Genomic DNA, 24,780 nt, shown 5'->3' with positions numbered 1-24,780 from the left:
GGGCAGGTGCGCCCCCACCCGGCCTCCCGTCCCTGCCTTAGCAGATGAAGAGGCCCAGGGCGCAGCACCCTCGCGGCCCAACACTCTAGCCCTTCAGACTCCGTATGAGGCCCTTTCCCTGTGCAGCAAGAGAGGGAATTAGAACAGCAAAGAAGACACTGGGGATAACTGCCCATCATGGGCTCTCGGAGGCAGTGGTCAGCTGGATGAGGGTGATCTGGCCTTTCAGGGGCTGGCAGGACTATTTTGGAATCCAAGGGATTCTTGCTGGGCGCCTCCCAGGGCCCTCCCTATGGACACACGTGCAGAGCCTCAGTCACTGGGCAAGTCCCTTCTTGCTCTCCACGTCCTACCCCTGCCAGAGTACAGGCTAGTGGTCATGTGGGATTTAGGGGATTTAGATCCTGCCTGACGACCTGATGGGCTCTGAAGGCCTCTGAGGAAGTTGCTCTCATGGGAGGAGTGAAAGCTCTGAGAAGAGTGTCTGGGGTGGGACAGAGGTCATAGCAGATGGACACACATATACACCTGTGTCCCAACACCAAAGCGATGAGGGGTTCCTAGCTGAGGACTCCACTTAGGCTCTACCTTCCTATCAGCATCCCTACCTGGCTCCTGGGCCCACAGCCATACAGCTTCACCTGCTCTGGCACATAACCCTGTCCTGGGACTGAGGACCACGGTCCTGTCCCTGTTCCTGTCCCTGACTGGCGGCTGGGTATCGGCCCCTCAGTTTCCCTCTGCCTGAGTCGGGAAGATGATACCTGCCTGCCCTGCCACCTCCAGAGATGGAGCAAGGCTCCCAGGGTGGCCCAGCCGGGGAATGCTGCTTTAGCTTCTGCTGCTCTGTGTCATCCTGATAAAAGCCCTCTTCCTGTTCCCAGCCAGGGAGAGACAGGGGGATGAGCCACTGGAAGTACCAGTCTGGTAAGGGAGGAGGTTTGGGGGAGGGCAGACCCTGTGAGTCCTGGCTTTCACACAGACAGCAACCTTACTTCTTACTGAGAAAGTGGAAGGAGCCTCACAGGCGGAGGCACCCTGGGGGCGGCAGGGGTGCACTGAGGCCCACCTGGTCCACATCTGATGTCTTGTCATCCAGGCCACAGGCAAAGGGGTAGGGGCCAGGCTCCAAGTGCGTCCAGCCCTCGTTGGTGCAGCTCCGGCTCACGTTGCGGCCTGGGTGGAGGGCAGGAGTGGAGAGGAGAGAGGTTGAGGCTGGGGGCAGGGTGAGTCCGCAGGGTAGGCACGGCCCGGTTGTCTCTAAGCTCACCTCATCCCTGCCAACCCCGGCTGCATCAGGCTCCAGCCACCCTGCACTAGACCCAGGGCATCACGAGGTGGGGAAACTCTCCCCAGGGCTGCCAGGGGCCCCTCCAACATGAGCTACAGTCAGAGCAGGCCTTCTTGGGCTCAGCCCTGCCCCTTGTAATATCTGAAACTGACCCCTGGCGCAAGACAAATAATAAAGAGATCCTCGTCACAGCCTGGATTCTTGGCACAGAATGACTCGCAGGACCCTTGTCATGAGCTAAATGTTCACCCTTGTCATAAGGTCACAGGGGTCACTGGGGTGACAGATGGTTTCATTGTCCTGTGGGTACAGACAGCAGCCCTCTGGCTGGGCCAAGCGGCTCCTCCTGGGTCAGCCTGCCTGGGCCGACGGGCCTGCTTTCCCCCCACGTCTGGTGTGGCTCAGATGTGCTGCTGGAGAGGCACCACAGGTGAGGCAGGGAGTGGGGTAGGGGGACACCTGATAAGGGTGTGGGTCTGAAATCCTCATAAATGGAGAAGCAGGGAGTCCTGGCAGGAACCCACCCAGGCAAAGGCATGTGTGAGGGGGATCAAGGAGCACAGCGCGGCAGGATTTGGGGCTGAACTTCGCTGAGCCTGGGGCTCCGGGGCAGTGGCAGCTTCCACTGTCGTTGGAGGCCCAAAGCTGTAGGAAAGGGACAAGATGGCTAAGGGGGCATGTGACATGAGGGCTGCCCACTCTCTAGCCCAGGGAAGGGGTGGAGGAGAAAATCAGGGAGGCAGAGAAGATCCCCTTCCCTCTACCCCAGGACTCACTAGAGAGGTGCCTGGGTCCGAGTCCAGGAGAAAGCTGGCTTGCTGGGGTGGGAGGGAGGCAGACAGGGGAGGAGAAGGAAGGGGATGTAAGGAGCAGGAGAGACGAGGGCAAGAGGAGGAGGTAAAGGGTTGGAGGAAGAGGGAGAGCACAGTAGTGAAGAAGATGAGGTGAGGGGATGAGGAATTGCAGAGAAAGATGGGTCCTAAGGTCTCTGCCCTGCCCTGCAGCGCCTTCCTTACCAGCACCACAGCCATATTGTCACTGGTGTCACCATCATCCCACCATCACGTGAGCACTGCCACCAGCATCACTGTCACCACCAGCACCAGTATCATCATTGTGACCAGCATCACCACCACCAGCGCCATCACGGTCACCACAACCACTGTTGTCACCATGTCTGGCATTGTCACTGTCACAAGCACCAGCAGCAGTGCCATTGCCATCATCACCTCCATCACCATGACAAGTTTGGAGAGCCTTTGCATGTCGATCCCGTCCAGAGCGCTCGAGGCCCAGGATCTTACTGGATCCCCTCAACCCTCTGGTGCGGAAGGGAATCCCACTTCATACTTGAGAAGCCAGGCTCTGAGGGGCCAAGGCCACATGGAGAGATGTGGCTACGGCAGGTGTGATCCCCAGAGCCTTCCCAGGTAACCTTGGCCCTGTCTGCACTGGGGGGACCTGAGGACTTGTTTCGGGGGTCCAGGTGCAGAGCTGTAAGAGGGGTCAAGCTGTCCTGAGAGCTATTAAATGTATGTGCATTTAATATTTCTAAACTTGGCTTGGAATTCACCGGACCTGGTGATTCGCTGCCTGCTATTTCTGGAAATCCTCCTGGCTACCATTGAAAAGAGGTTCTTAGCACCCTACTTGATGGCCGAGGAATTGAGGGACAGCTAAGGGGTCAGGGGGACAGCCAGGGAAGGGTAGCTGGGCCTGGGTCTCTTTCCACTGCAAGGTCCTGGAGCAAGCAGGAGGGCTTCCTGACTTGGCAACCCTTTCGAAGAAGGCCTCCTGTGTATACTGGCCTGGGAACCAGCACAGCTTTTGTGTGTTGAGGGGAATTTGGAGGGTGAGAGGGAAACGCTAGGGCCTTTAACCCCACAGTCTCCCAGTCTCATGCTACAAGAGGCTCCCACTGCAAGAGAAGTCCTCACTCAGCCCCCTAGCTCCCCCCACTGCCCCCTGAGCTGGGTAGGCTTTGACCAAGCCCTCAGTAAGCCTCAGCCTGCCTCAGCCCCAGATCTAAGGAGCTCACCGTGGGCCCCTCCCAGGATCCGATTCTTGTGTGGACTTCCCTCACCAGCCTGGGGCAAGTAGAAAAAGGCCAAATCAGCCAACTTTGAGGCTGGGACATGAATGCCTCACATTTTGAGCTCTCCACTCGCCAGAAGAACCAGGGCTTGGTGAGGCCAGGCCCATGACATAGCAGGCACCTGGTACCATCATGAATTAGGTGACCCCTCAGCATCCACACAGCTGTTTTACATGCCTTCTGCAGGGGCAGGGGGCAGCAGATGTTACTGTGTTCAAGCTAGCCATTAGGAGTCATGATTGTTCCACTAAAAGAGGGGGATGCCAAGGCTGAGAGAGGTTGGGTGACTTGTCTATGGTCACACAGGAAGGAAGCAGCAGGCTTGGGATACAGACCCGGGTTAGCCTGACTCCACATCTTTCTGGGCTTCCAGGGTAGCTGAAGGGGCACCCTGACCTCTGGAACCCTGGCTGCCCCAGATATTGGGGGAGGGTAGCAGATAGTGGGTCATCTTCAGGGCTGGGTGGTCTTTCCGAAGAACACTAGGACTGTGGTCCAGGTCTCAAAGGGAAATGTTCTTGAGAACATCTCAAGGGTGGCCACTGTGAGACCACAAGAAGCAGTCCAAAGTCTCTCTCCAGCCTGGGCCTAGGAACTAGCACAGCTTTTGTGGGAATATGGAGGGCGGGAGGGAAAGGCTAGGCCCTTTAACCCCACAATCTCCCAGTCTCATGTTCCTCCCAAAACAGCCATCCTAGTTTTCACTCTTAAAAAAAAAAAAAAATGTCTTTTCAAATATTTAAAGGTAAAAACACCACAGATGAAAGACACGCAGACCATGCCTCAAAAGACTAGGCTCCAACGGACACTTTGGTGCCTGGATGAGCAGTCCCTCGCCTGGCCAGCACCCGTCCCCCGGCTCTGGGAGAGGACTTCTGTCAAATGCTCTTTGTCCTCTTTGGGTGTCTTCAGCTTTCCCTGTAGAACTACATCCCTTCCAGCCCTTCCAGGGAGGACATTCTTTCTCCAGTCCTGTTACCCAAAGAGGCAAGAGTTGGGGTTGGCATTATCCTGACGCTACACCTGCCTTACTCACAAACCTCCCTCTTTGGAGCTCAAGGTCACCAGTTTACACCTTCTTCCCAGGAAAACATACCCTCTTTCCCTTACATTTTCTCCTAACCTACTCTTCTATTTTTGTCCATCATTTTCAGAGGCTAAGGCCACCAAGTACAGCCATGCAGGTTGTTCACTGCACAAGGGCATCTGGCTTATAAATGGTGGGAGCTGCAATCTACCTCATATCCAACTTGTCATTAGGTGGGTCCTGGTGAGAGAGGCTGACTCTGCCTGAGGAAGGGCTGCCTTTTTCTCATCTGCACAAAGGCACCATGTGGGCCCCTGTGAGGCTGGCAGCCTCGGGGTTAGCCAGATGGTGGGCTGCCATCCAGGTTCTTAAGTGAAAGGGCTGCCTTGACAATTCCAGCAGGGACAGAAGGAAAAGCCGTCAGGAGGAATGCAATTAGCAGAGTGTCAGGGAGGAACACGAGTAGCAGGCACTTCCAGGGATCCGAGAGAAGGCTGGTTGCCAGGCTCTGCTGATTGGACACGTGAGAGCTGCTGGAAGAGTTCATCGCCTACCTGCCCAGGTGCCGGGATCCCCTGGAGAGCGGGGCTAGGTGGGAGCCGGCCTGAGATCCAGCACATCTCTGACTGCTCTCAGACCCCTTAGGAGGGCACCGACATCTCTCCCTCACTGGAGAGGGGTCACTACACTGAGCACTGGGGGGCAAAACCAGCCTGCTCCATAGAGTCTCTGTGGCCCACCTCCTGTCCCCATTTTACAGAGAAACAGGTTCAGAGAGGGAAAGGCCACCTGGAGTAAGAGATACCCAAGAGTCTTTCTGCTGGGCCTCTGAATTCTTATCTCGGTTCAGCTCCTCTTAATCCTCTCCCCTCTAGACTTGCTCCTCCCTCAGGTCCAACCCAGTCTAGACCTGCTCCTCCCTTAGTCTTTGATGAGTCTTCCAGCTCATCAAACCTAGACCCGAGGGGGGGATATGCTGGATCCCTCCCTCTCTGCCACGAGCCCCCTACCCCCTTCATAGGCAAGTTTCCCACTAGGCTCCTCTGTCATGCTCTAAATCCAAACCATTACCACCTTGCACCTGCCTTGTGATTAGGGCTTCCCATCGCACCCCCAGAATCCTTTCTTTTCATGGAAATTTGAAATTATCAGTTAAAAACCTAAACCTAAATTGAACTGTGTCAGTCCCTGGCTTAATGCCCCCAGTGGTTTCTCAGTGAATTCAGGAAAAAGTTCAAGCCCTCAGTCCCTGGGGCCAGCATGGTCTCTGCCGCCTGTCCCTCCCCTCGGCAAGCCGGCCATCCGTGGACACCTGTTTTAGTGTTGTGCCTCACCCCTTCTCCCTCCCAGCACTCCTTACTATCTACGACATGTGTTTGGTTTTCGTGCTAAATGTCTTCAACCGGAGCATTAGGTCCCTGCAGGCAGATAGCACGGCTGTTTTCACGCTCCCCTGTGTTTGTCTAGCCCGTGCCTGTCATCCTAGTAGATGTTTAATAAACATTCGCTGAATGAAAGAATGGCTGGATATATGCTGGAAGTTTCCTTAGTTAGTCGATAACAAGAAACCCAATTCCTAAAGAGGCTCCTCCTTTTCCTTTCTGCCTTCTATGAGAACATTCATTGAAGCAGAACGTGACATGGTGTGTAAGCAAACCCCAAAAGGTCATTGGCTCGAGGCAGTGCAAGGCAGTCATGACCAGTCCAGGATAATGGGAACACGGGAGCCTTAACATAGTCAGGCATCTGCCAGTCAATCAGTTATCAATCGCTGAACAAATATTTAGTGAGCCCTTCCCAAGTGCTTATCTTTTATGTGAAGAGCTAATGAAATCCCGAGAATCCTTCAAAGATTTAGTGCCAGCACATCCTCTTCCAGGAAGCCCCCCACTGACTGCTCGAGCCCCTTTGACCACTGTCCTTCGCCTTCTCACTTCCTGGACAGGTAAGTACCCACTCCAGCTGGCACCACCTTGGTTTGCTGCCTCAGCTCCTTTGTCTCAACCCAGGGCTCTTACCTCGAATTGGTGAAAAGAAGTTAAAGATAAGGGGGCAGGCCAAGACGACCACCTGGCCTGGAGGGGTGGCTGGCCAGCAGGTGAGGTTGTCCCACATCTTGCTACAGCCTGAGGGGTGAAGGGGGAGAACACATAGGTCAGTATGGTCACCAGGTTCTGCCAGGTTCCTCCAGCTTTGGGGCTTGAGCCCATAGGCACCCATTCCTCTTCCTCCTTGAGGGTCCCACCTAGAGGGATCTCCAGTCTGAGAGGCGGTGGGACCACCCTGCCCAGGCTGTAAAGGGCCTCTCCTGACAGGCAGCGGGGAGGAGGAGGCGCAACTACAGCTCCATGGTCCTCAGTGAGGGATGGAGCTCTCCCTGAGAGTGTTCTGAACAGTGGCGGCGGGGGGGGGGGGGGGGGGTATTTTCCTGCCGCAGATAGATTGAGGGTCTCACCCAGCATTTGATGGGCAGGTGCCAGGGAGGCCAGGCAGACATCCTGCAAGGTGCAGCACAATAATGAATTCTGTAGTACTCTGTAAGACTTTCAAATGAGCCACTGGGCATTTGTGTAGGGGAGAATCTTTTGTAATGACCACAGCCTAGACTCTTACTCTATTTTGCATATAAACATAAGGCACTTACTGTACAGGTTTAACATGTGTGGCATTTTCCAGAAATGCAACTGAGTAAAGGGAAGGAAGACTGTGCTTCATTGGATGTTGAGTATTATTAAGGGTTGTTCAAGGTTTTGAAAAATCAAAAGCACTCACAGCAATGCTGGCTGTGAATCTGAGTCAGGGAAGCAACCACGGTATAGATCAACCTATCTGTCGCCTTCCAGAATTTACAACCTTCAGACTAGGTCTTATCTGTTAGTGTGATCATGCCTGAATATGTATACATAGTATCTTATTATAAATCACTTTCCTTTTTATTTTTCTTTTACAACCAGAACTTCATTTTTAAAAAAATGAATGCACTTGTCCTGAATTTCACTTAGTAGTACAGGAGACATTAGAAAATATTTGTTATAAAAGGAGGTGTAGGGTTTGATGGGGGTAATGGGTGTATTGGGACTCAGCTAGTTCTGGAGGAATCTTCAGAAACTTAAAAAGCAACCCATAGCCCCCAACTCAGTCAAATGGTGACTTGTGCTGTGGGGCGGTGATGTTTAGGAGGTGAGTACAGAGAAGACTCTGTCCTCCAGGCGGTGTTTTCCACCATGTACCTATTAGCCCCAAGGGCTGGCTAGTGAAGGCTGCACGGTGGGGTCCCGAGGGGTCTGCTTTAATTGGCGGATGTATGATTTTGCCAGTTCAGGGCCTGGGGGCCCCTGAGGGACTAGGACTCCTCTGGATCCCCTTCCCTGGGGGAGATTTAATTGTTTCTTTTCCACCCTGCCAGTCTCATACATTTTTCTCAGGAAACCCAACCCCTGAGCCAAAGCCAGTGCCAGCTGGGCCCTGCCCAGCCCAACCCAGTCCGAAGGTTCATAAGTTCTCAAAAAGGGGGCCTGGGAAGAGGAGATGAAAGGATGTTCCCACTTGGGGAAGAGCCTTGGGACTCTGAGCACTGAATTGGGCTTGGCAGTGGGGAGGGGATACCTTCTGGGGTTGCAGTAGCCAGGTGGACCAGGGGCTCAGGGCTGAGAGCACCTAGGTCTGCAGGGCCTGGCCAGGCATAGTCTCCCTTCCTTGGGGGCCCCAGCCACTGCTGTCCACTCTGTCTTGAGGCTTCTCTGGCTCCCAGTCCCTCCTCCACTCCTGTGCCAGCCTCTCTGGGGGTCGTGGAGGGGTCCATCAGGCCAGGAAAATCCTGCTAGCCATTCAAGACCCTTTTAATAATATCAGCAAATACTTACATAGCCTTTGTATGTGGGAGGCACTGTTCTACCCTCTTTGAATAAATAACTTATTTAACCCTCCCATTTTACAGATGAGTTACTGAGGCATGGAGCAATTAGGTAACTACCCCAAGGTCACATCACTGGTGAGTGGTGCAGCAGGTTCACACATTCATACATACACTCCCTCTCCAGCAAACCTCTTGCACTCCTCCTGTTCTGAAGGGCTCGATGCCAATTTCTTGGGGGAATTTTGCTTGGCTGGATTCTGTTTAGCTCTCTAACGATGCTGGGCACACCTTGTTTTGTAGGCCAGTTATTGTGTCTGGGTCCTCGCCAGACTTTGAGCTCTCTGGATCTCTCTGCAGCATGGCTAGAGAGCAGATTCGGGGCCGGGTCCCTGGCCCTGAGCTCAGCTTTGCTAGAAGCTGCACGGGGAGAGGGAGACTGGACACTGCCCTTCAGGGGGCTGCACTTGGCCTCACAGAATCTCAACACCACCAGGACAGGGTCGTGAACCTTGCTGGGGCATGGGCCAGCAGACATGGCAGGGGAGCCAGGGAAGAAAGGCCACTGAGGGCTTGTGGTCAGGGAGGCTTCCTGCAGGAGGCAGCAGGTTCAGGAAGTTGAGAAGGGAATGAGAGGACGCGAAAATGCTAGTGATCTGGAGAGTCTGTTGTCCTGAGTTGGGCCTTGGGAGTATTCGCTGTGTGCAGGTCCCAGAGAGGCCACCCAGGCCCACAGAGATGCAGGGCCCCACCTGGCTGTGTGTGCCCACTGGGGACTGCCACCTCAACAAGAAAGAGAGCCTGGAGACAGGGGTGAGAAGTGGTGAGGCAGAGTGGGGGCTTCTGCTGTGCCATTTTGTGGACCTGCATGCACTGACAGACATACAGACATGCACCCCCCCAGACACAAAGAACCACAGACATACACACAAATACACATACACATATGCTCACTTGGACAGGGAAAGACTAGAGAACACAAACAAAGATGCGGAGAGACACATGCAACTCATAGACACACATGCATAGACGGGAGTGGCCATACCACAGGGGTTCACACGTATACACACACACGTATACGCAAACCAGCACACAGAGCCACATATCCAGACGTATCCAGGCTTACAGAGACACATGCCCCTGACACACGACGATGCTCAGAGTCAGACATGGAGCCTTACGGATCCCAGAGGCACAGGCAGTTCCAGACAGACACGGGCCAAGAGCACACGTCCACACATCTGGATATGCACGAACACGCACAGAGCCCCACACAAGGTCACAGGCCGACTCACTGCCCACAGACTCATATTTGCCCTCCTGTGGATCCCAGGCCGTCTTCCTGGTGACAGGATGTTGGCACCCAACAGGTGCCCTGTGCCAGCAGTGACCTCACTGGGATCACGAGGGTGGCTTGCCCTCGGGCCCTAGGAGGCACTGCAGTGGGGCCTAAATTCTGGGGTCTGGGCCTCTCTGAGCTGCCTGCAGTCCCAGATCCTACTGTTGGGGTCTGCTGAGGCTGGTCTGCAGTGGCTCCTGCCTCCCTGCCCTGGAGGGTGGGGTGGGTGGGGTGCATAAGCAGTAGGTGGTCTGGCCATCCCTCACTCAGGTCTTGGTCTTAAGGCCCTGGGAGACAGGGGCCTGTCCTCCCTCAAGAGTTGGGGGAGGTAAAGGCCATCTGTGAGAATACACTTACTCACTTGTGGTGCGGGAGGCAGAGATTCTGGGCACCAGGGCCAAGAAGGAGGGATCCAGGAGGGGTTGCATAACTGTCAGCCTCAGGGAGGTGACAGGAGACTGGGGAGCCTGGGAGATGTAAAGATGTTCCCTACTCCTGAGCAAGGCTGTTACATAACTTCCAGTTTGGCCTCGGGGAGGTGACCTGGTAAGGAGGCCCAGAGCAGGCACAGCCACCCAGCTGCTACGGCCCTTCTACACCTCAGTGAGCCTGGGGCTCCAAACGCAACCCTGCTCCCCATGGGCGGTCTGCCTGGGCACCTCCCACCTTCCCAGCCTCTCTGCTTCCCCATGTCCTGCCTGCCCTTCAGAATCTGGCTCAAGGGTACTTTTCAAAGGAAGGTCTCTGTAATTCCTCCCATTCCTTTCCTGGGGGGCTATGCCAAGTGTGGGGCACCCAGGGTGGAGAAGTGGAGAGTAGAGAGTGCTGTCCATCATCTGATGGGAGGGCTCCTCAGCCCGAGGGTGCCTCCCACCCCGGCATCTTCCTTTACACCACCAGGCTGGAGCTCTCCCACACCCCCTCAGGACTACGAGCAGGGCCCCCAGCTGCTCAGCCTCTAAGTTTGATGGTGACTCGTCTCATCAGCTGGACAATAAATGAGCTGATGGTTCATCTGGCCTGCTGAAGGTGGGTTGGGTTGGGGAGGGAAATGTGTGTGCCCAGGAGCCAGTGTGTGTGTGTGGTGGCATCTCTGGATTGGGAGGAAGGAGCAGGGCCTCCGCACCCCCAACTTAGTGTATCCTCCTTGGCTAACAGCAGGGAGCTCCCAGGCCTGGGGCAGGTGATAGGATCAGGCCTGCTGGGACTTCCTGCCTCCATCAGGTCCCCCAGCCTCTCCCAGCATCCTCTCCTCGCCCCCAGCAGCTCCGTGGTGCCATCCCCACCTGACACGCGTGGGAGAAGTGTGCCTGGATCTGGGCTCACGATGTGATGAGAAGCAGGGCTCCCTGGGGGTCTGCGGCCTTCTCTTCCTGCGGGGCCTCACCTGCTGTGTTATTCTCCAGCTGTGCCTCCTCCAGGCACTTCTTGTGCTGCTCCTCAATCATCCGCAGATGGTAACATTCCTCCTCCCACTGCAGGTTGGTCGCCTGGCCGCCCTGGGGGACAGAGACAGGGAGGGGCCCCATCATTCTTCATCCTCATCAGCAGTCTACCTCTCATCCACAGACCCCAGAAGCGTGAGACCAACAAGGCCTAGCCTTTTGACTGACTCAAGTTCCAGATGGAACCCCAATCCCAGCTGCAGACTAAAACCCGATCCTGACCTGGATCGGACCCAGAACTCTTATCCACTGTCCCCACAGCCGGGTCCTGTCCCCCTTGAGGGCTTCCTGGTAGCACCAATACCATAGCTGTAACAGCTGTGTCTTTCTGTGGGTGGCGTTATGGAACCGCTCTGGACAAAGGTTCGAGGGCCTCTCCGTAGGGTCCAGAGCTGGCCCTCTGGACTCTGCCACCCTGCACCTGAGGTTGGGAGTCCTTGGTCCATGCCTCAGTCTCCGTGGATGAGTGGGGCCCCGCTGGTGGTTATGGTTCTGGGGCGCTGGTCCCTGGAGGTAGGCCTGGGAGGAATCCAGGAGGCTGGCTGCATCTTTGAGCATCTGTCCCTGTTCTGGGAGCCTGTACCCAGTCTCCTGGGTCACCAGGCTGGGAGGGGGACACTGGCCCTCCTTGCCCAGACCTCATCTGCCTTCTTCTGAGCTATTCAAGTCATATCAGATCTAATGAAGGAGGCGAGGTTTCAGGAAGTAAGAGAGGCCCCTCTAGCATAGCTTGCCATCCCACCATACCTCCTCTGCCCCCTGGGAGGTGGGGAGAAAGGATGGGAGAGCCTAAGCCTCTTGCCTCCCCTTTCCTGCACCCTGGCTAGGGATCAGGGATGGAACTGGACCTGCGTTCTGGTGTGGGGGGTGGGTGGACATTGGCATTGGGGCCAACATTGACTAGGGGTGATGGCTGCCCAGGGACAGGCAGAAAAACACAGGTCTTTGGAACCACTGGGTGAGCAGGGCAGGTGAAGGCCTCCATGGAGGAATCACTGAGCTGGTAGGAACTTCTGCGGTTCTCTTTGGCTTTGGGGAAGTGGCTACCACCCCTGGGCAACCACATATCAGTTTCTTCCTCTCTGCTCAGGGAAGAGAATGCCACAGTCCCCAACAGGGCTGTTGGAGAAAGTTCGGCAAGGCAGCTCCAGAATCAGAGACTTACAATGTCTCGTCCAACCTGTCCCTCCTGCCCTGGGACAAGGTCCTGCCTCAAATGGGCCTTAAGCACCTCCCCTTCTGACTCAAAGTCTTGTTGCAGTGGGGCTAGGGAGGAAAGTGTTTCCTTCCTTCTGGCCTGGTACCAAGGGTGTGACTTTAACCATTGTTCTAAGTAAGGTGACCCCACAGAGGGATAAGCATCCCAGGTGCCAGGGAGCTCTCGATTGCTAGAGAGGAAGGGGGTCCAAGCAGAAATTGACAACTCCATGCTCAGGAGGCTGCATAGCTGAGTCCCCTTCCACTCAACACTGTCACTCCTTGTGGAGGTCTTGGTGCAGCCTCATTGTCACAAAGGTCATCAATGTCTCACTTTACAAAAATATGCCGTTAAGCACCACAGCTGGCCTGGCCCAGGTACAGGGGAAGGCCTCGTTGTCCAGGATGCCTCTCAGACTCCCCAGCACTCAGACCTCACTTGCCCATGTGTCAGGGCCTAGAAGCCCTACAGTGAACCTAGAGTCCATCTTGAGCCATTAACTTTATCAGCCAATGGGGGTAAAGATGTGAGCTGGTAAGTCATTTAAAACTTGGCATATGGGGGCAGCCTGGGTGGCTCAGCAGTTTAGTGCCACCTTCGGCCCAGGGCGTGACCCTGGAGACCCGGGATCGAGTTTCATATTGGGCTCCCTGCATGGAGCCTGTTCTCCCTCTGCCTGTGTCTCTGCCCTCTCTCTCTCTCTCTGTGTCTCATGAATAAATAAATAAAATCTTAAAAAAAAAAAACTTGGCTTATGGAAAGTAACAGATCTCTTATGGAGCAGGATATGGTCATTTGTATAACTGTTTAAAAGAAAATACATGAGACTTGAAGGAAACGTCCTGTGGTCCCTTTCTGGGGTCACATGTTTCCCGTCTTGCCAAAAAGCATTACTCAGACCGAAACACTCAAGATGCTCTGTCCTAAGTGATCTGTGGTTGGCCTGTGCTGCTCAGGCATGGAAAAAGAGGTGGCCAAAGGACCCCAGAGGTCGCCTCTGGAAGAAGGATCTGGGGATGGCTTGTGTCTCACCATTGATCTACCTTGCTTTTCTGGGGCATGCTTCCCCCCAATGTGCCTTCCCAGCCCTGTTGCCCTCTGGCAACACGGCTACTTTCTGGCACCTTCCCAGGCTCACCTGTGTCTCCTGCCCACTCCTCTCTCCCTGCCCCCTCAACACAGGGTGGATGGTAGTAAACATCTCTTGTTGCTGCTTTCTACCATCCTTTACCTTCCTCTGGTGCCATGTCCTCATCCCTACCTGCGTAACCACCTCCTTCTGATAAACCATCCTCTAAGAGATCACCATGTGATCAGACTTGAGTCCATCAGAGCATTCCTGGCCCTAGTGCCTGGCACATGGCCCAAGTCAGGGTGCTCATATCCAGCAGGCTCATTTCTGGGACTTTGGATTAAGCAATTAGACAGGTAGATTTTGTCTTTCCCACTAGATTGGAAACCTCAAAGGGTGCAGGGGTTAGAACTACTGCCACCATCTTGCTACTTCTTGTGTTGTTGTGGAACACTACAACGAAAGCCATACAGGTAAAGGCTGAAGCAAGAGATGGAGAAAAACTGGGTCCTCTTGACATCATCTGAGTCCCTGGATACAGCCATGCCTGAAAGTAGGCCTGTTTCCAGCAACATGAATCAATGTCTTTCTTTATTGCTTGAGTCAGTTGAGTTTTTTATCCCTATAACCTAAAAAGTCCAGACTTGTGCTCTGAGGACAGGATAACGGATGCCCTCATTTGCTGCGTCCTCCTTTTTTATTTTTTCTTTCTTTCTTTCTTTTTTTTTTTTTTTTTTTTTTTTTTGAGAGAGATCGTGTAAGTTGGGAGGAAAGGAAAGCAGGGGGCAGGGGCAGAGAGAGAGAGAATCTCACAAGCAGGCTCCATGCCCAAGGTGGAGCCAACACACGGTTTGATCCCACAATCCTGAGATCACAACCCTAGCTGAAATCAAGAATTGGACACTTAACCAACTGAAGCATCTACACACCCTTTTGCTGGGTCCTCTTAAGCCAGAGCTGTGGCCATGCTGTTGGCCAAGAGATAATCCTTTTTCAATTACCAAGAGCATCATAGGGTTCATAGAGGCTTCAGCCTGCCACTCTATGATGGTGGAAGGCTATTGGGTCAACTACTCTAGCCAACTCTGCCCGTCCCATCCAGCAGTGCAGCCACAAAGCCTTTCCTGAGAGACAGTTCGCAGGGGAGGGACAGGAAACCCTGGGGTAATCTGGCAGCGTGGGATGTCTCTGAATAAAGTGAGGGTAGATTGGAAGATGAGTTCTGTCTTCACTCTGGCTTAGCTGAGTGCTAGACTCCATTGGCAAAAGGGTAGAGGAAAGAGACACCCAAAGAAAGACCTGAGGTCCCCTAGCAAATGCACATTCCTAGATGGGACCTACATCTCTGACCACTAGTCTGGATTGCATCAGTCCCTCTCCATGGCCTTGCCTTGGGCCATCTGGTCTACCACTGCCCTTTGGGGGCCAGGGCCAGGGCAGCTCCCTGTAGCCCTTATCACTGAGGAATTTAGTCAGACTTTGAACTTCCTCTTTCACTTATTTCACTATACTAAACATCCTCATTATCCCTCTGGACTCCAGACACATTAAGTTTGAAAATTCCCAGCCAAATATAGCCTAGCCTATTGATTCCAGGAAAGGGTTCCAGGGTGAGAGATAGCTGAGGTATGGGCTTCCTAGAGAATGGGTGCTGGAGGTGGGTTTCTGAAGAGGTGTAAATTTGACCATTGGAGGGAATAAAAACATTCCAGAAAGTAGGAGTAGTGTGTACAGAAGCATGGAGGTCTGAGAATGCCTAATACACCCAAAGTTGCAAATACATGGTGTGGCTGCTGCAAGAGATCCTGAGGCATTGGGAGACAAGTTGTGGGACACAGGCAGGGGCCAGGCCTCTTCAGTTCCTGCCTGGACCAGTGTACTAGCTTTCAGTCCCACCACCTGCAACCCAAGGCCCCAGCGCCTAGGAGTCAAAGCCCACACTTCAAAACTGGCATTCAAGGCCCTCCCTCTTTCTACCACTGCCTACACTTCCTGACTTGTCTCCTGATGCCCCACATGGAGAGGAAGAAAGCAGGGCTTTCTCTCAAGCCCTCCCCAACTCCCCTGCTGGGCTGAGCTCCAAGGGAGCTGAAAGTCACCCAACCTTGTGGGTGGGTTGAGGTAGGAGTTTCAGGCCAGACTGAGCCCCCGGCACCTTCTCTTTCGCAGGAGTTCCTGAGCCCAGAAGAGGAGGCTCAGGCAAGAGTGAGGATGTCTGTAGCTTCCCTTCCTCCTGGGTCTGCTTATGTCCCCTGCCATGGTACTGGCTGGGTGTGGGAGGTGACAAACTGGGAGTTGGAGGAGAAACCTCAGTCTGTGGTTGGGGGCACAGATGAACCAAGTCTCAATAATTCTGCTGGCTTACCTGGGTCCCCTATTCTCTATCCTCACTGTGAGGGGCTTGGGTGAAAGCCCTACTTTCTCCTCCGTGTGTGTGGGGGGGTCCATGAGATCTGGGATAGGGTGCAGATGCTGGAAGTTGTGGCTGTAGATGCTAGGGGCTCTGAAAGATGGGGGGTGGGTAACTCAGGTTTTGTGGGTGCCATATGTACCCCTCCAGGGAAGCTTGAACTCCACAGTTACTGACCTGTAATTAGAACCCCCAGCCTCATTCAGGGCCAGACCCTCTGAGGGGCAGCTGGTTTCTGAGAGGGGTCTAAAATGCAGCAAGCTGGATTAGGTGAGACAGAAGAAAGAACTTCCTGCCTGCAAATGACCAAGCCCTGGGAGCCAGTGTAAATTATTTGTCCTGCTTTTTTTTTTTTTTTTTAAAGATTTTACTTATTTATGAGAGACAGAGAGAGAGAGAGAGAGAGAAAGAGAAAGGCAGAGACACGGGCAGAGGGAGAAGCAGATTCTCTGTGGGGAGCTTGATGTGGACTTGATCCCAGGACCCGGGATCATGACTTGAGCCAAAAACATGCTCAACCACTGAGCCATCCAGGTGGCCCAATGATTTGTGCTTCAGACGCTTGTCTAGGAGGGCCCGACCCCCCTGCCAGGGATGGCTGGGAGGGGCAGGGGAATGGGAAATAAAGATCAGGGTTGGTCCCATTTACCACTCCCCCATCACCAGCTCATACTCCATGATTTATTTAAGCCTCCTCCCCCCATTGAAATAATGGGGCAACAAAGAATCACAAGGGGAAACTGAGGACCCAGAGAGACAGCAGTGTGGTCAAAGGCACACAGGACCCCAATCCAGTTTCCCTTCATTCTGGCTTTTGTATTTGAGTTGGTAAGGAGATGCAGAGGGTTTAGTTGGGGGAGCAGGAGGAGGCGAGGGCAGTGGGGAGGAGGTGCGGGCACAGGAAGGGGAGGTAAATCACAGAAGCCACAGGAAAGAGGAGAAACCTGCTCCTAGCTTTGTGGAGGGCACTCTAAGAAGTTGCAATAAAGCCTCATCCTACTGGGAAGGGGCACAAGGGAGACGGATGGGGTGACAGGAACGTGGAATAGCTTGATCTGGGTGGTGGCTACATAGGTGTACACTTGTGTGATAATTCCCTGAGCTGTCACTTCAGATGTGTCCATTTTACAAATTTAAAAATGTCTCTGAAGCCCTGGGGCAGCCCGCAGTGTGCTCTGGCTGCTTTGGAAGAAGTAACTCCTCTCGGTGAGGTGGCAATGCCTAGCCACAGGTTCCAGAATCAGACTGCCTGCCAGTTCCTGGCTGGGTGATCTTGGGCAAGTCTTCCCATCTCATCTATAAAATGGGGTCAATGACAGCACCATCTACTTCCAGGGCTGTGGCCAGGGTCATATGTAAAGGACACCAGGGGACAGCCAAGAAAGGTTAGTGGTTGTTGCCAGAAGCCCAGCCAGCCCCTCATGCCAGGCTAGCCTCACCACAGCCTGGATGCACTGCAGGACACCAGGCAGTCGGAAGGTCCCACTGGCTGCCACACGGCAGCTGTGACCACCGAAGGGGAGGTCTTGAGTCAGGCATTCCCTCACCCCCTACTGCAGTCTGATTTCTTCCCTCTCCCTATTTTTACACCCTTTTGCCAATAGTCTGAGGCCTCCCCTTTCTGAATATCCAAATTTTGTCAACTACACCTGGGAAGCCAGGATAGGCTGAAGTCTAGGTGGTATGTGGGGGGGTGGGTAGGGGTAAGACAAGGAGAGAGACATGGGGATGCAGGTTTGGGCTTGGGGCAAGAAAGAACTTTCCACAGCTCAGGGTGGTCCCAGGACAAGGGCTCTCATTATTAGAATACAAGCAAAGATATTCAGTCTGGGGTTAAGCCTGGCCCAATCGAAGGGCCCTTCTTGTGAGGTGTACTTAGGGAAATGAAGCCTCTCAGGGATTCTTTGTAGAGGATCACTATGGCAATGGCCAGTGAAGCAGGAACAGCATGGGCTCTGGTTTAAATCCTCTGCTTCTGGCACCAGGGTGGCTCAGTAGGTTAGGCGGCTGCCTTTGACTCAGGTCATGAACTCAGGGTCTTGGAATCAAGCCCCTTGTCAGGATCTCAGCTCAGCGGGGAGCTTAGTTCTCCCTCTCTGTCTGCCCCTCCTCCCCTGTTTGTGCTCTCTGTCTCTCAAAGTAAATAAATAAATAAAAATCTATAAAAAAAAAATCCTCTTCCTCTTGAAAGCCATGCTGGGCACCCCTGGGGAAAAAGGACTCCGTTTACACACACGGTGTCCAGGGGGCGATGTTGGTGTTGGGGCCACCTCCAGAGGGCTGAGTGCAAGCACAGGCAGCCACATGGCTGTGAGTCTTCCATACAGAGTCAGTTGGTGACCTCTTCCCCTCTTCTGATGACTGACTGTGCCGGAAGAACTTGTTTTTCAGATAGCAGGAGGCACTTCCTGAGAGATATGGACCCTCACATCATTAGCCACATGAAAGCGGGGTGCAGATAAAGACTGGGGCCCGGCCAGCTAAGGGCTTGATGTTCACCCACCTATCAGTTCGCTATACAGGCTCATCACAACACAGGCAAGGATCCTTGCAATCAGACTCAAACTCCTAATAATATCACCACTCAGCTTGGAATGCTTGACGAAATGCTGTTTGGGGATATTTGAACAGAAGATAATAGGAATGCCTGTTCATTTTGTTAGGTGTGATGGTAGTATCATAGTGACAGAAGAAAAAATGTCCTTTGGTTTTAGAAATGCATCTTAAAATAATTTGTGGTTCAAGGTCATAATGTCTATAATTTATGTTAAAATAGTTCAGCCAAAAGTGGAAATGATGCAAATATTAATTGTTTAGGTCACTAGTTGTCAGACATAGGGATTAGGAGGGGACGAGCACTAGAAATTCCTATACTGCCATTTTGCTGACATCACTCCAAGGACTGGGTATTTCCATGCTCTTTATCTTATTCTCTCTCTCTTTTTTATATGTTTGAGAAGTTTCACAATAAAAGTTAATTTAAAAAATCTATAATGTGGAGAGATGAAACTGTGTTTCTTTTGCTTCTGAAATACGTCTAAGTTATATGAAAAGCTTGGCATGTATTATACTTTGGGAAGTCCAACTGGGGAGGGCAGAGTGTAGGAGGCTGAGTAGCAAAAGCAAGGGAGAAAGGTACAGCACTTTATCTAATCTTTGTTCCAACATCCATGGCCAGAGGGACCACAATGAGGGGTCCCTCCAAGTGACAGGCTCGGCATAAGTTGTTTTGCCACCATGTGAGGAGGCCTCTTGCCTACCTCCCAGCCCTCCTCGAGATGACCCATCACCTACCTGGGCCTGGAGCTTTACCACCACACTGCCCGGCTACCTCATGAAGACACCCCTGTCCCCAGGAATCCTGACTCGGGATCAAGAGAAGAAATGGCCAATCGCAGTTCTCACAGCACTTTGTCCTCCCTCGAGTCTCACTGAAGTCCTGATTGGATGACCAAGCCCCTTTCACAGAGTCCTGAGGCTCAGGGGGAAGACTGTGCCCCAGTCCTAGGATGGAGCTGGTCTCCAGTCTGGCCCTCTCGTCCCATTTCTTGCACACGGGGTCCTACCATCCCTTTTGTGATGAGGACACTGAGGCCCTTCCACAGAGATCAAACATGTTCTCAAGGTCAACTGGTCATTGCCATGGAGGAGGGTGAGAATCAGGTCTCATGTGCTCCAGAAACATCAGGGAAGGCTGAGACTCAGGGCATCAGGATAGGGAGGTCACTCTTCCAGCATGGTCCCCCAGGAGCCCTGGGTGGCCTGTGGTTGTCACTCTGCTCAAGGAGGAGGCCTGAGCCCACTGTAGCCATGTTTCTTAAAGCCCACAAGGTGAAAAAAAAAAAAAAAGCCCAGAAGGTGGTCTGCTGGGGGCCAAAAGGGCCTGGCCAGCAGTGGACAGCCTCCAGAGAGCCTGAAAGCAGATGACCAGGGCAGGATGCCTATGGCAGACTAAGCCCTTCGGGGAGCAGGTGTCCAGCAACCTGCCTCAGAAAGGAGTTAGGAGGGCAGCCCGGGTGGCTCAACAGTTTAGAATCGCCTTCAGCCCAGGGCCTGATCCTGGAGACCCAGGATCGATTCCCACGTTGGGCTCCCTGCATGGAGCCTGTTTCTCCCTCTGCCTGTGTCTCTGCCTCTGTGTGTGTGTGTGTGTGTGTGTGTCTCATAAATAAATAAATAAATAAATAAATAAATAAATAAATAAATAAATAAAATCTTTTAAAAAATAAAGGAATTAGGAGAAGCCAAACTTTCCCCAACTCATGGGCCATCCCAGCCTCTGGGGGTAGGGGAAGCTGAGGGCGTCCTTCTGGGATCAGGCCCACTGGTTCTGCCAACAGAGGCTCTGAAAGGTTGGCCCATTTGGCCAAACTCTTTAGAGCACTGTCCTGCTTCCCTCAGGGAGCCTCCCCTGACTGCTCCTCTCAGCAACCCTTGCCTCAGTGCTGGGAGGCCCCACCCTACTCCCCTCTGGGTTCTTCCTCCTTGGCCACAGGCTCTGTTTTCCCTAACCAGCCTAAGAATCTTCCCAGAGCAGGACCTGGGTCTCCTCCTCCTCTGACACCCCTCCCTCTGTCCCTGGGGCTGGGCTTCGCCCAGAGCAGTTCTGCTACCAGCGAGGAGCCCCTGTGCCTGCTGTCCAGGGGGTAGGGGCAGTGGAAGGCCTGACAGGTGGCCTTGGGCAGACTTCCTCTTCTGAGACACTAGAAGTTTTCTTTCCTTTTTTTGCTTCCCTGTTCAGAGATTTCCCCTTCCCTGACTGAGGTCAGGGCACCATAATCAGGAATGATAAGGCCAGGGGCCTTTACACTGAACTTTGCAGCTGCCGTTTTATGACTCTGATAACATCAGCCCCCTTAACCCTGAGTCTGGCTGGACTGGGATTGCCTGGTGTTCAGTGTGGGAGCAAGTGGTGGCTGGTGGGGAGGAGGGAAAAGTGGAGGAGGATGTGGGGACTCCTTCATTACAGGCTGCCCTGACTCAGTCCTGGGTGAGTCCCTTCTCTCCCGCTGCAGGTGCAGCCCTGCACCGGGCTTCGGGCTACAGCGGAGATGACAGACCTCAGCCCTTGATTCCTGTGGGATGATCAGAAGAGCCCGGGCTGAGGGGTGGGTAGGGCAGAGAGTGGAGTCAGGGAGGGAAGGGCTGAGTGGGCTGTAGCAATCAGGGAAGGCTTTCTGGAAGTGATGCAGTAGGGTATTAAATGAATAAAATGTGGAAAGTACAGGGGAGGGTAGGCATTGGAGGAGCCAGGCTTAGACTGCCTTGGGAGGTGGGGGACAGATGTGGCTGAGCAGGAAGGGAGGCCCTGCTGAAATCACCCTGCCCCAGGGCTGAGAAACCTCCAAGGCTGGAGAATGGTGTACCCGCAGTGATCCCAAGAACCCTGGATCATCCAAGGAGAATTTGAATGGTCAGAGCCCAGTTGGGAAAACCAGAGGGCTGTGGGTAAGGCCTGGAAGCTCCATGACACTGAGGTGCCAGAGCTGTGGAGCCGTGGCTTCAGGGCCAGAACCAAGGGAGGCTTTGAGTGCTCAGGAGGTGGGTCTCAGGCCTCTCAATGGGAGCAGGGAGGCTCCCACCAATTCTTTTTAAGTTCTGCTCCCAGGACAGGCAATGAGCTTCTTGTCCCCAGGATTTACAAGACATGGTCTAGATGGAAACACAGAGATTCCTGCTTTGGTGGAGGTGATGGCAAGAGAGATAATCATGGGATAGAAGAGACTAGGTGATCAATATACTCTACCCACCCACCAGCCAACCTGGAGCTGGTGTCAGGCCTGGGACCCATTGGGTTTTAGGCTCTAAGTAGCAACCCCAGATTCCTCAAGTCCCGAGAGGGAGAGAGAGAAAATCCATTTCAGTTCAGGTCTGATTAGTGGGGGTCAGCTGTCTTTTAGACTTATTTTGCCCATTGCAAAATGGGTGGACTCAGTGAATCTTGAGGTCTTCCCTGATCTCAGAGGGAGATGATCCAGGCATCTCCTGCCTGAGCCAGCATCTGCCCTGGAGGTGAGCCACCCACAGCCATCCACGAGGGCACATCCACACAAGGGGCTCACCTGCACACATGCATCAAATGCTTATACACACCTACGTGGAGATGAAGCAGAAGCGGGAGGCAGAGGACACCACTGCTTCTTGGCTGTGTGCACCTTGCTCAGCTTTCTCCAAGCACATGTCTGGCCCTTCTGATAAACACCATCCTCAACCTCTCACTGCCCACCACCTTCCACCTTGGGCTCTGCTCAGTGTGGGGGGGGGGCACGGGAAAGGCCTGCCAGGCAGCCCCCTTACCCCAAAAGCCCCTTCCCGGCGCTGAGTGCGCTGCTGAGACGTCACTCCTACACGTAACACACAACGCCCGCAGATACCTCCAGACGGGCTCGGCACACAGCGACGACCCCCACAGACCGCCGCCCCCCGTTCCCAGGCCTTGCGTTCCAGGCGGCCACAGCCTCCGACCCTGCACCCCGACCTCGCCGCCCCACGCACACCGCGGCCGCGACCCTGGACGCGAGTTTACGGAGCGCGCTCTCCGCCGGCGCCCGCTGTCCCAGATCGCCGCGGCGAGCGGGCTCCCGGCCGCGCCGGGAGGGACCGGGAGCGACCAGGCCCCCACCCCTCGGGCGTAGATCCGGCCCGAGGCTGGGCCGGGAGGCGAGCCCCGCGCCCCGCGCCCCGCGCCCCGCGCCCCTCGCACAGACGTGCGCGCAGACGGCCCGGCACCGCCGCCCCCATCCACCCGCGGCGCCCGGGGCTCGGGCGGCTCGGCGGGCACTCACCGCGGGGCCCAGGGCGCAGGCGAGGGCGCTGGCCAGCACGCACAGCCAGCGGGCCGGCGGGCTGCTCGGGCGCATGGTCCGCCCCGACCCCGCGGCGGCGGGAGCGGGAGCGGACGAGGCGGGCAGGCGGCGCACGGCGCGGTGGACGGCGGAGAGCCCCGCGAGTGGCGCGGCGCTGGGGCCCCGGCGCCGGGAGGAGCGGCTCGGAGCCGGAGGCGGGCCCGGGGGGCTCGTCTGACGGGCGGCGGGGCTGGCCAATGGGTCGGCAGGGGCGGGGCTGCCGCTCAGGTGTGGGGCGGGGCCGGGGCTCTCCCGCCCGCGCCGAGTCCCTGCGCTCGCCCCGCAGTGCCCCCGCGTCCCGCCCCAGTCGCCAGGCACCTGCAAGCCTTCAGCCCCCGGGCCTGCACCCTCGGGAGTCTCGAGACCCCAGCCCGCCGCGTCCTTCCTGCTCGGCTCCCCCTCCAAGCGCCTGGATGCCGTCTCCCACCCCCACCCGCCCCCTCGGCCCCACCCCAGGACGCTCTCCACGTCCACCTCCAGAGCCACCTCCTCCAGGAAGCCTCCCTGCCAGCCTCTCCGTTTCGCATTTCCGCGCCTCGGAAGACGGTGCAGGCGGGCGGGACTCCGAGACAGGGCATGTCGCTTCTTCCCGACCCCCGCCCCCCCCCCCCCCCCCCCCCCGGCTGTGGGCTGCGGCCTGCGGAAGGTCCCAGGGTGTAAGCGACCCCGAGGTGGGGCGCGTGGTTTGAGCCGTCTCCAATCGCCCCAGCTCATCCCTTTCCCCCGAGGGGACTAGCGAGGCGACACAAGGGCGCGAGTGAGGCCCGGCCCTGGGTTCCTCGGTGCCACCCCCGAGCCCAGGCGACCTGGCAGGAGAGTGAGGTGTCGTGCTTTGGGGAGGACGGCTCGCCCGCGCCCTCGCGCGTCTCAGCCCGGGCACCTCCCGAGGGAGGCCGGGCCGAACTTCCAGCGCCCCCAAGCGGGTTGGGGAGATCCGTCCCCGCGCTCGGGACCGGCTGCACAGCCCAACTAGAACCAAGCAGGAGACTTCCCCCTCCTCCCGCCTTCCCTGCTTTACAGCCCGGGAAACCGCGGTCCAGAGAAAGGCCCGGACTCGGGCCTCCTGCCCCTGGTGCCTCGGGCGCCTCGCTCCCAAGCCTGGGCGGGTCGGCCGCTGGGGGACAACGGACCAGCCTGCTTCCACTTCGCGTCCTTAGGGAGCGATTTTATTCACCCGTAAAACGAGGCAACGTCTCAAGGGCGCCGCGCCTCGGAGGGCTTCTTGTAGGCCAGGAGCCAGTGGCCGCCTTGCGCTCCTTCCGAGGGCTCCGAGGGCTCCGAGGGCGTGCTGGAGGCTGCAGGTGGCGGCGGCCGCGGGGCCAGGGTGGGGAGTGGATGAATGTGATAAGGGGATGACGGGGAGCGCAGGGGCTGGCGTGTGTCTGGGCGCCCCGCCGGCAGCCGGGCTGCTTGACCGAGGTCTAACCCCAGGCGCTGGCTGACTAGCACGTGCGTCAGGGTTTCTTGCACACCCACCTGCGCTTCCCTCCTTACCGCGCGGGAAACCGGGGCCACTGACTTTCTGGGGTGGAATGAGTTATGGGGAGTCAGGGAAAAGGCTGAAGGGGATGAGCTCCCAGCCCCTCCTCAATTTAGGCTTATTTGTGGTGCTAGCATTTGCTTCTTCCTTCTCTCCTTCTCTCCCTCTCTCCTTTGCACATTTATTAATAGTTTGCTGTGTGCCAGGCTCTGTGCTGTGCACTGGGGCAGGGAAGTGGATAAGAAGGCGGGACCTCTTGAGGGTGGAGGACCTGGAGAGCTATTGTACTCCCCATAATTTCCATCTCCTTCCAGATGAGTCTGGACATAAACCCTTCCCCAGATAGGGGAACTGTGGAGATGCCTCTGCTCCTAACCTGACCATTCTAGGGTTTGGACTCAACCCCTTAGCAGAGGATGGGTTTGAAGAATCTTTAGGCTTCTTAGCCATCTCTACTTCTGGGGGCCAGGTTAGGCTCAGGAGCAAGGGGCCTTGCCTCCCTCGTGACCTGACAGAAAGAACTCCTTCTCAGGCCTCTGTTCTCCAGCAGGACAGTGGAATCGGGTCGCAGTTATGGGGAGTCACTTCTGCTGGCACAGTGTCCTAGGAGTCCTAGATGTGAATGGCAAATCCATGGGCTTTGGATGGATTTGCTCACTCTACACACACACACACACACATACACATACCACCTAGCCAGCTGCAGGACACTGAAATCCCATCAT

General features: G+C 55.3%; 1 protein-coding gene and 1 long non-coding RNA gene across 7 annotated transcripts in view; one reads left to right on the top strand and one right to left on the bottom strand.

The window, feature by feature from the left end:
- The window catches only part of VIPR1 (vasoactive intestinal peptide receptor 1), a 31,442-nt gene extending 8,362 nt beyond the window's left edge, over nt 1–23,080 (bottom strand). For 2 of the 5 annotated variants that reach the window (XM_038570558.1, XM_038570557.1), the window contains exons 1-4: nt 23,062–23,080; nt 10,993–11,104; nt 6,432–6,539; nt 1,070–1,176 (exon numbers count right to left, since the gene is read on the bottom strand). In XM_038570558.1, coding sequence (XP_038426486.1) covers nt 1,070–1,176; nt 6,432–6,539; nt 10,993–11,053 — 276 coding nt within the window. In that variant the 5' untranslated portion in view covers nt 11,054–11,104; nt 23,062–23,080. Of the gene's footprint in view, nt 1–1,069; nt 1,177–2,067; nt 2,269–6,431; nt 6,540–10,891; nt 11,105–22,515; nt 22,626–23,061 lie in introns of those variants that run through there. The other 3 variants (XM_038570559.1, XM_038570560.1, XM_038570561.1) reach the window with 3 other exon arrangements.
- LOC119865354 lies at nt 52–12,826 on the top strand. Of its 2 annotated transcripts, XR_005376890.1 has the most exons (8): nt 52–1,721; nt 2,296–2,721; nt 4,541–4,646; nt 4,813–4,975; nt 6,293–6,358; nt 8,351–8,404; nt 10,506–10,634; nt 11,087–12,826. It is a non-coding gene; the product is annotated as an uncharacterized LOC119865354 (long non-coding RNA). The 2 variants fall into 2 exon arrangements; XR_005376889.1 differs by lacking the exon at nt 4,813–4,975.
- Nucleotides 23,081–24,780: the final 1,700 nt, after the last annotated feature.

The sequence above is a fragment of the Canis lupus genome, chromosome 23, assembly GCF_011100685.1.
Source record: "Canis lupus familiaris isolate Mischka breed German Shepherd chromosome 23, alternate assembly UU_Cfam_GSD_1.0, whole genome shotgun sequence".
NCBI lineage: Eukaryota > Metazoa > Chordata > Mammalia > Carnivora > Canidae > Canis > Canis lupus.
The sequence above is the reverse complement of the archived record's forward strand: the minus strand, read 5'-3'. Positions and strand labels throughout refer to the sequence as shown.